General features: G+C 43.0%; 1 protein-coding gene across 8 annotated transcripts in view; it reads left to right on the top strand.

Moving 5' to 3' along the window:
• The first annotated feature begins 585 nt into the window (after positions 1 to 585).
• LOC125764468 (sodium- and chloride-dependent GABA transporter ine) overlaps positions 586 to 10,959 on the top strand; it is a 31,603-nt gene continuing 21,229 nt past the window's right edge. Inside the window, exons 1-3 of one of the 8 annotated variants that reach the window (XM_049428765.1) lie at positions 586 to 775; positions 6,893 to 7,545; positions 7,626 to 7,854. In XM_049428765.1, coding sequence (XP_049284722.1) covers positions 7,086 to 7,545; positions 7,626 to 7,854 — 689 coding nt within the window. In that variant the 5' untranslated portion in view covers positions 586 to 775; positions 6,893 to 7,085. The other 7 variants (XM_049428760.1, XM_049428764.1, XM_049428766.1 and 4 more) reach the window with 7 other exon arrangements.

Raw genomic sequence — 10,959 nt, 5'->3', positions numbered from 1 at the left:
CACACTTGTAACGAATTTAAAGACTTTAGAAACAAAGTGTTCTTAGCATAACAAATTATAAAGAGAACAACATAAGAGAGAAAGTAAACGATAGTGTGAGAGATAGAAAGAGAGAGAGAGAGAGAGAGAGAGAGAGAGTCATGTAAACATAACAAAAAAAAATCATTGACTAGCATAAAAAGGTGCAACAAATAAACAGCGATAGAACGAGAGACACTTAAGTCTACTAGAGAGTGATCGAGGAGAAAAGCACTAATCAGATCATGTGGGGTTACAGTACGGTTCAAAAACAAGTCTACACATGCCTTAACTTATGTGTTACGATCATCGATCAAAAGAACGCTTTATGAAATATCTTATTTTCGATACCATTTAAAGTGTTAAACAAATATATTTATTCGCTTTATTCCTTCAATTAAGAATCTTTGAAGAAATATATGTCCTCGATAAGAATCCAACACGAACAACCCGTATTTACTGGAAGACAATTTGTCGCCTAATGTACGCGGCGCATCACACTCTCCCGAGGAGTCCATCCGGATCGTGAGAACGGTACGATCAGATGCGGCTGCCCGATGCGAGACCTACCTCGGCTACGGTTAGGAACGATTGTGCACACTTGGCCGCCTGTTGCCGTTGCGGCTAGTCGTTTGCGTTAGTCGATCGTTTAGTAGCGGGCAGCTATAGCGATAGAAGCGAAAGCACGGACCGATCGGAACGCGAGTGGCGCTCTCTAAAATCCAAACATCCATTGCAGCGGCCAGAGTACATGGAGGTGAGCGATAAGTCGTTGCGTTATGTGCGTTAGTTCTTGGCGGTATTCGCGATAGTGTAACAAACCGGGGCTGGAAGCGGACCCGAAACATAGATCAATTTGCAATTGTCAATGAAATTGGTGACTTCTGGCTATAAATCAGTGAAACCATGACATACGCGCACAGCGAGTATTATATGATAAGAATGCGAGGAACCGGTGTACGATATCTTGCAGGAGTTGTCATACCAATGCCTTCGCTCACCTTGATAGGTGGCCTGATAAGTGGCCTGTGTCTCACCAGACGTTTCTGTATGAGTCAAAGCAAACGGGCCCAGAGTGCCAGTGGACGATTGATAAGACTCAGGCCCGAGAAGTTCGCCGGTTCGATTAGATAGAAACACTCTGCAGTCTCGTGTGTGATGCGAAGTGTCGCAGAATTGCAGTAGCTTCCGGCCAAAAATTCACCTCGCGTATGTGTGAACCAGTTGCTTTTAGACCTTGACTTAATCTTAGTTTGCGTCTCCATGGTCTGGTGTCGTAATGGCGTTCGGGTTTTCCACTAGTTTTGTAGTGTTAGTCCCTCGTTTAACCCAAATTCTACCAGTGTGTGAATTATTGATGCACGATCCTTAGCGCATATCCGTCTCGTGAAGCAACAGGTAGCCGAAAAATTGTTTTTGCGCACCGATGGGATATTCCCGTCCAGAGGGGTAAAGCTGTCTCAGTTCTCAACGTCTCGTCGGCGTCTATTTCGTGGTCTATTTCGTCTATTTCGTTTGTCCCAGAATGTCTCTCCGCTCGCAGGTGGAAGCATTTTTTTTGTTGGTGTTTCGGCGTGCATGCGTGCGCCGATTATCATCGAGAGACCGATTTCACGGTCGTTTTCGATGTCCATCAACCACTCAGTCGGAGCTGACGGACGGCTGATTGCGTCGGTCAGTCTTCGTGATGCGTTCAAGATGATGGCATGACATTGTGTCACCGGACAGTCATACGCACACACCCACCCCACCCAGTGGCGGCGGTGATCTCGGGAAAATCAAACGGGCGCGCGTGTGCGTGTGTGTAATTAACGTGTGCGCGTGCGTATGTGACAATTGAAAGTGAAATCGAAGGGGAAAGAAGAAAATTTGAAAAGTGAAATCAAAATCAACCCGGCAAACCTTTGGTAACGGGCAAACCGTTACCGGGTCTCTAGCATTCTAGCATGATCAAGTTTTGGGAAAGAGTCAAGTTGGGAGAAAGAGGGATGAGATAACAACAAGAGAGAGAAAAAAAAACAAAGGTTCGTAAAAATAGGAAACAACAAAACACATATTGTAGTGTTTCTGTGGGGAGAAAAAAAGAAGCATCAAAGCCAGAACAGAACAGAACTAGAGGTCTTCATCTGGCGAAGATCCCCTGGATGTGAATATTTGACAGATGAAAAAACGTCGCTTGAGAAAAAAAACGATCGTGATCGTGAAAAAGGTGATCTGGTGTTTATCTGGAGCAAGTGATAAAGGTGTGCCAGAAGCGATCATAATACAGTGTGCGAATATTGAAAAGGAAATGAAGCGCAATAGCCACCATCGAAAGTCACCGCCTCAGTACGGTAGAATGTGTACCAATGTATAAATTAATGTCAATTATGGCATGAAAATTAGTGACCAGCGAGTATTTGTTTTACAAAGGTACATATATGTGTGCGGGGGTTTGTATCGAATGGCAGGAAATGGGTCCAACTATTCTGAACAACCTCATCATCACGCGTGAACAACAGTGACATCGGAACCGACCGCAGCTCGCTGTGTAGTGGAGAAAGGGGGACAAGTGTTCGGCGAACCTGGGTGGCAGAATAGTTACACCACCGCGTCATGTCATCAGCAGCAATGTTCTAATTAATGGTGCTTCTTCTTCCCCGGTTTGAACTTCGGGTTGCGTGGAGGTCCCCCGATACGTGTGTGTGTGCCTGTGTGTTTGTGTGTTTGTTTGGTAGTGATCCGGTGTCGCTACTATTGAGCGGCGAGTACGCCGGGGGGGTGATATGCGTGCAAAGATTAATGCGAAGTTTAATTCCAAACCAGCCAAGTCACTGGCCGTACGCGAACTAAAGCAATGATTAATGATAGGTCTAGTCTAGTCACTTAAATGACATCCAGAGAAGTTTTGGGAAGGGAGTTGAGAAATTCGTTTTCTCTTGAAGAACGTGGATGAATTCTTGGAAGATGTTGGGGTGAGAGTTCCAATAGAACCCGAACTCCATTCCATACTTCTGACGCCTGGTTTCAATCAAAACCCAAACCAGTACTGTGAATGTGAAGTTTGTGTGATTCGATTAAAGTCTTCAGTTTCGCACTTATCGCTAGTTATCATTGAGGAGTCGCTCTTATCACCCGAAACATTCGTCCGCTCCTTGTAAGACCACTTTGAGCAACCTCGTTAAAGTATGCCTTATGCACCGGATGAAGATAATCGTTATGTTCACCTGAACGAAAATCGTCCAACAGCATTGGGTCAGTTTTTGCCACTTTGTCCCATGTCGTGAAACGAGGTATCTGTAACAAAAAACCCAAGTTCCCGAAGAAGACAGGGAAGGGAAAAAAAACTGTCTGGTCCGGGATATTGATAGCGCGTTGGTGTATCTTGCTCTTTTTCCCTGAACCCATTTGCTCTCCCATTTCTACCACCTGACAACGTGAAAGGCATTGTATTTCGCTTTTGAAAACACATTTTCGCTTCCTTGGTTTATCTGTTTTTTTTTGCTTAAAGACGTTCTAAAATTAGCCAATCTCTTCTGCTGCTGGTTGTTGGCTATTGTTATGGCGGAACGGTGTCGCGCTGCTGCCGCGGATAGCGTTGATTGGTGTTTGGTTGCGGTTGCGGAAAGCATGTGGTCACCACCGAACTTGACACGGGCCGAACTCGAAACCCTGTTGCTTGATGGGTCTGACGGATCATGACGGAAAGATTCCGTCTTCCGAGCTATTGCAAACCACTTGCGGCACGCAACGGGGCGGACACTACCACTGCTGCCGGCGTGTTTTAACACCAACACACTGCTACACGTGCCGCGGCAGAGTGTGATGGGATTGCCGAAGAGGTTCTGCGGAAGAATATTTTTATCGATACAGTATCTCATATCGGTAGCAAGGCGTTGTCGCACGTGTTTTGCAATATACAATTAGTGTGATTACTGGCGGTTTTTTTTTTTTTGGTTACCAAAAGTAACCATGAATCATCACACAGTGGTGATAAGTAGGTAAATTGTCTAACGATTACATGAAGTCATGCTGTGATACAATACAAAATATTTCATGCACGTTTTAGTTCTTTGTGAAGAAAAGTTGATTGATAACTACAGACAGACTATCCCATGATAAATTCGTAGTGATCAGTTATCAATATTATCTCTCTATTCCGATATTTTGCGCTAGGATTGGAACTTAGTGACCAGGATACTGACTCAATGTACTCTCTTTCTGTTTCGGTTTCGGTAGATTTCTACTTCTAAGCCTGAGGTTCAAACAACAGAGAACTTCGGATAAATAATTCGCAGGCAATGTCGTCGATCGCAGCTAACATTTTATGGCAATTCAATGTTTCAGTATCAAAATACTAACTTGAGGCACGGACTCTATCCAAAACTGAGAAACTATTACAAGAACATGAAGAGGCACGAACTCTGCCCACTTTAGTTCCATACTTTTTAGTATATTGGAGTCGCTAAGATGTCTTTTCGCATCATTAGAGTAACTTCAAATGACCAATTCCGTAAAGTTCTTTTAGGTTCTCCATAAAGACACGGAAGACACAAATAGATCACAATAAGTTCCTAGTGTGTCCTACCAACTATTATAAAGCTCGCATGATCAAGAGTACTGTTTACTGATGTATTGTCCAGAATTTTATTTTTTACTGTATATCTGGACAATTTTTATTGTGGTTCAAGAATGGTACGAAAAACTTGTGAACAACACTATCATAAAACCTTTATTACGCCCATTTTATGTCGCAGGATTACATGAAGGTGAACGTCTGGTGGGCTGTATAAAGCTTAGCTTTTATATCAACGTGATTAATCCACTCAAGATGTGCGTGCAAATGGCATAGTTTGTGTAGATAGTCGCTTGACCTGGACGTGGAATCTAGCAAAAAAAACTGTTTCTTTTTTTCGTACCAGTACCAACACTTTTGATAAGCGCAGCTGGTTCAGCTCGTTCCACAACGTTACCGTACTGCAGAAAAGTGTGCCAAGCCATGAATCAAACAAGCGTCGTGCAAATGCGTTCCCAAGGGAAGCGTCATGTTGCCGTTAAACTGTCCATCAAACGCCAACACCGATCATATTTTCCCGCACACATGTACAACCGTCATGCCTCAATGCCGTTGGCGATGGGATTCACGTGCCCTTTGAGTTTGAGTGTTTTAAATCTTATCAGTAACCGAACGAACGGGGCGGAATGGAGACGATTGCGCCAGGAATACCAAACCAGGACGTTCCCCGTCCTTAGATTAGGTAAAGTAGAGTGCGAATGTAAGGCAGAAGTTTGCCATAAGGCAATAACGGTGATCGTTCGGCAGTGTTTGATTGTAAAGCATCACAACATCTCCCATGCACTTGCGACGCGACTTGAGTGTTTGTGTTTGTAAACATTGATCCGGAACAACACGCGACACGGGATGCTACTCGGGGCGACTTCCGAGAGGGAAGTTTTTTTTTGCCTTTTTGTCAGTGGTTTCATTTTGTCGCTATTTGTTATCCCGAACCGATCGCCATCACAGCCATGTCATGTTTGGCATGTGTTCAACAGGCGTTGTCAAGCATAGTGATCGGTAACATCTCACGAAAACGATGCGGTACAGCTGCTCGTGAAACTGCTCAACCACGGTGGTCTTGGGAGATTTTTGAGAACTTTGTATTTCACACCAATTTATCACGACGGTTTATGAGGACGATCGGGCTGAGTTTCCCAATAACAAATTCATTTACGGCGCTAACTGGTTCGTTTGCCATCGGGCGAGATCCCTTCAAAAGATCTTATTGGTATGTTCGGTATGATCTTCGAACGTGTAAAAGACATTCTTCTTTCGAGAGTCATGTCTGATCGTAAAAATGAGACGAGAACTTAAAGATCTGAGATCAGTAAGATCTGAATAAAAAGATTTAGGGCAAATAATTGTTTAAACTAAATTGAAAAAAAAAAGACGAGAACAATTGTTTATTTTATATCTTGTTTATAAAAAATGAACGATGAACATAACACAAACGTGTAAAACAAAGAAGGCAATAAATATCCCAATTCTCCCGATTGCTCGAACTTCACAACTCACGGCGCACATAACTGTAAACGATTTCTTAGTACATTTTTCGTACATTATTTACTCCACCCGTTTGAGAGTATCAATTTAAAACCCGCTAATAGATACTCGTAAAAATCGTTAATACTTCGCCCCGTTCGCCCCATAACACCGACCCTCTGCATCAGTTTCGCGTCTCCGTCGGTTGGCTGGCCGCCCGTTCAAAGCGGCATTTGTTTTGAGGATCGTTTGAGTAGGATTTGTGGCGCTGATTTACGATCGCCCTGATGGAAAGAATTTTATGTACTTGCATAGCGGCTGAAGATTGCGTAGCGCCGATGGTAAAAGTGACAAACGCAACCAACATTGAACCTTGTTTTTTCTGTCTCTCTTCGGGTTTAGAGAATCACACTTTTGTTTGGGTGTTTGTTGTGGTAGTATATTGTTTTTAGGAGGTTTTATTTTATTCCTAACCTCAATAAAAAAAACCTCTTCAAAGATTAGAAGCGAACGGAGTAAGATTTAGCGTGTATATTATGTATGGTTTGGTGTTTTTAATATATTTTTGTTTTGCCGAAGAAAAGGATGACGATTTATGTTGGTGTATTTTTAGCTCCCAGTGTCTAACGGAATTGTTCTAAAAAATACGTTTCGATAAAAATATGTTGGTAGACACTTTACATCCACCGCCGCCGCATATGCGCGAGTTTCGTTGTTGTGTGAATGAGTTCGAGTGTAAACAATTGTGTTTCATACAGAAAGGGAACGTTACCATTTTATCATTATTTATAATGACTTGTTTTTAGTTTAAGAAAATGTTCCATAATTAACATAACAAATTTATTAGCTGAACAGGGAAAAGTAGCTAAACCGAAAAGGAAATAATGCTGATAACGGCCCGTGAGTGCATTAGCGATCGAACTCAATGCGTGAGAGATCAATACGTGCTGTGATATAAAATATTGAAGATCGATAGTACCAGTGTACCAGTGTGTGTGTGTGTCTGTGTGTATTGCTGCAAAGTTCCTTCCCCTTTACATGTGGTACGATGGATTCGCAGGAGCAAAATCAGGTGGAAATACAATCAGTGAACCCAATACCCAATCGACGTCCCATCAATGATCTGCATTACAGTGCCATTAACAGCAATTACCGGCAGCAGAACAAGTTAAACAGTAACAGTTCCAGCAGCCCAACGAATGTGAATTCATCGAACACTGCCGGTGCTAGTGAGGAAACGAAGGCACTCCTGCCAACGATTGGTCCAAGTGGACGAAAGTTTGTGATCGTACCATGTCAAACGGGTGGCGCAATAGGAGATCCCGGTGGAGCGGGACCGAGTACGAGCGGTGGATCGGGTGGAGCGAATCCGGGACCAAGTGGTGTAAAGGTTGAACTGGGCGAAGCTTCGATGTCCAGCGGACCGAGCTCAATAACAGTTCCAACGGCACCGGTAGGATCATATCTGAAGCCGAAATACTTCAACAGTCTACGATCGGTACGATCAGGTGAGATTCTCTTTTGTCGAAGTAGAAAATAAATTCCTTCGTAATAAAATCTTACACCAAACAAATAAACTCTTCCACAGCGAATGATCCACAAGGCTTGGCGAATGTGCAACAGAATCAGGCCTCGATCGTACGCAGCGGTTCGTACATATTCAGCGATGTCGGCGGTACACCGCGGCTATTTTCCGACGCCACCTCGATCCGATCGCTCGCCTCCATCGGCATGGGATCCACCGATGGGCGACGTATGGTCATCCGAAGGGTACCGAACTCCCCGAACGAGCTGCTCACCATGATCAACCCACCGACGTAAGTGTCCAACACATTTCGACAGATAATACAGCAAGCGGGCAGCTATAAAGAGCATAGATTTTTATCGCACACTGACCCGGTAGAAGATTGGAAGCTGAAGGAATTATTCAATTGAGCGCAATCTTCCCGCGAATTCGACACCAGGGAAAGTGATTAACGTACTGACACGCGATCGTGCGTCAATTGGTGTGGTGTGTTTTTTTTTTCTTTCATTCGATGCAAAGCATTCCAAACCAAGGTACTTCCCATCTGTTTTGTTAATAATGACCCAGATATCTAGATCTAGCATTATTAAATTGCGCAATTTGGATGGATAATGAAATGAAATTGAATTAGCTCCCCATGTGGACAACGTTTGATAGGCGGCTGTAAATTCTTTGCTCATTTCGGATGCATTTGTGAGACTGGAAACGCACCTGAAGTTCAGGGTAAATTCAGCCAGACTGGTATGCACACGCATCAAGTCAAACGGTTGCAATTACCGTGTCCCTCAGGCTGTGGTTTACCACAAATCTCTGTTTATATAAGATTGGTAGGTGGAGACCGCAGGTGACAGTCGCACGAACACGAACGCACGGGTTCCACCGAAGCCCAATCTCATGTCACCAGCCATAACTCGCACGTTGCCATCGTCTGATATGAATGCTTAAATTTGTCAACCCACATTTACGCGTCCACCGGTGGACGGATGTCACCCGGCCGCGTGTTCGTGGGGATTGATGGCAGTGGCTTAGGAAAGTGGACCGTCATGCGCGTACGGAATGAGGTCAATTCTACGCTCGGACGGTAAATTGTGCGGATTAAATTGGCACCGGCTGAAGCATTCTTTTGAATTGCAGGGATTTCGGTGCGTTTCGAGGTAGTCGTGTGGATCGCCCGGTGCCGGGGCTGGATGGTTCTAATCCATTCCAGCCAGTAAACGACGGCTTTCAATTGAGGAAATTGTTATCATTGGGGGATGGCAGTAGTAGAATTTCGTTCGATTAGCTCGTGTTCCTCGCCAGAGGTATGGGAACGTTTAGCTGGAAAGCCGGTTGATTTGCAAGCCACTTCCATTGCGAATGTTGTTGATAGGGTAAAAGTGTGCGAATAATATTACATTTTGGAAATAGGTTTACAAAGCTATTCGGGTGACTTTTTTTTCCCTATAAAGGAATTTTGATTCTGATAGACAATATCATTTGTATAATAACCTTCAAATTTTACCATTTTAGTCTATTGTCTCTTCATTCTGCTAGTATACATAAGCGTGGTAGATAGACTTCTATTATTTTCTGGAATTTTTAAAAGTAATTCTTTATTTTTTAATTAATTTCTCGAAGAATTGATGAATTGGACAATTGGGGGAAATAACTATAATATTTCAAGAACATGGAATATATGAAATGTTCAGAGAAAATTTATTGAAGTAACGAAACATTTAAAAATCTAATGATAACATTCATTTATATCAGTCTATTAGAAATTACATATTTATGATATATTTGAGGAGCAAACAAACGTATTTTAAGAGTTCCAAACCATTTGTATTTCTTCTGTTTTCAAACGCTTCTTTTGGCATTCCAACCTAGAACAGGAAAGACAATCAATTATACAAACACGATTTAACCACATAATTGCCTGCAATACTGCTGCTACCACACTATTAAACTCTCCCGGCAAACATCCTTATTATGTGTGCTATTAATTCAAATAGACCTTTCCCCGGGAATAAAACACTAAACTCTTTATCTTCACGCATATATTTTCGTGTGTGTGTGTGTGTGTCGGTGCAATACAGAGGCCAATAATGGTACTGTGTCTGATGCTCCAGTAAAAGGCACACGAACCATCTCAACCACCGGTCGCTCCGGGGGAAGGCCGTGAATTTGGTGTACAAATATTTAACCATCGTCATAAACTATCTCACCCATTAGCGTGTCTTGTGCGCAAACGTGTACTTGACGTTGCCGCCGTGATTCGTTTCCCTTTTCATCCCAGGCGTCTGGCTGTTGGTGTCTCCGATTTTTGCCTCGCTGGAACGAAAGGAGTTTGTGTTGCCGACGATTAAAGTGTCCGGTGGAATGATAAATATCGGATATAGTGCGATAACGTATTGCCATGTGAGCAAGGGCGAATAACAGTGATTCCGGTTGCTTACGGAATGAAAATAATTCTAGATTTTTGTAATGTTTTATACACTTTTGAACTGCTATAATTTCCTACTGATGAAAAATATGAAAAAAATCGATGTAAATTTTAATAACATGACCAAAAAAGAAGATGAATTAAAACTGATCAAACTCCTTACTAGAAATTCGCCTCGGAATTGGCTGATTCAAAAACTACGACTATCCTTGCAGCATCTATAAAAATATAGCATTCCACGTGTATTTTTACTTATCATACCGTACTCTCGCATAATATTCGGATTATCTTTTTCTCCACCCGTGCAGGGCCGCGATGTTGCCACAGACGATTATCACCTGGTCTGATATGACGTAGATCTGCTTATGGCTTTTGTCAAGTTGACAGAAAAGCCCCAAGACAGTACCTAGCGCCATGTTGCCACGGGCCAGCTTAGATCGCTCAGTACGATCCGGAACGTGAACCGGTACGAATCGCTTTGCTTGATCCTATTCGGAAGGGATCAAGGGCTTTAGCAGCATCCGTATCGGTGGTTTAGTGTCCATTGGGCTCGTTCGTACTCCAATTATCTCGCGGATTAAGTGAGCTTAAATTTGAAGCAATTTTTAATTGTGTTGGACATTTATTACCCGGTGCATTTGTATTGGTGAATATGGTGTAGTGCAGTAGAGTTGCATAAGTGAATAACCACAAACGCATAAACAAAATGAGTGTACAAGAGCCTACTATTAATGGAATCGATACGGCGAACGTTCATCCGTTGAAGATCCCTATCCATCCGAATGGAATACCGGGTACTACGGATAGGACGCCTCTAATGACGTCCTTACCAAGCTATCCCAATAGCCCAGTTATGTCGCGACGATTTATTGGAGAGTAAGTGACAAGTTGTTGTTGAATATGGAATAAGCGGCCATGAACGGTTACGATCAATCGCTCAAAAATGAATAAAAAGATTGGTATGAAGTTTAAGCG

The sequence above is a fragment of the Anopheles funestus genome, chromosome 2RL (genome assembly GCF_943734845.2).
Source record: "Anopheles funestus chromosome 2RL, idAnoFuneDA-416_04, whole genome shotgun sequence".
In the NCBI taxonomy this organism is placed as follows: Eukaryota; Metazoa; Arthropoda; class Insecta; order Diptera; family Culicidae; genus Anopheles; species Anopheles funestus.
The sequence above is the reverse complement of the archived record's forward strand: the minus strand, read 5'-3'. Positions and strand labels throughout refer to the sequence as shown.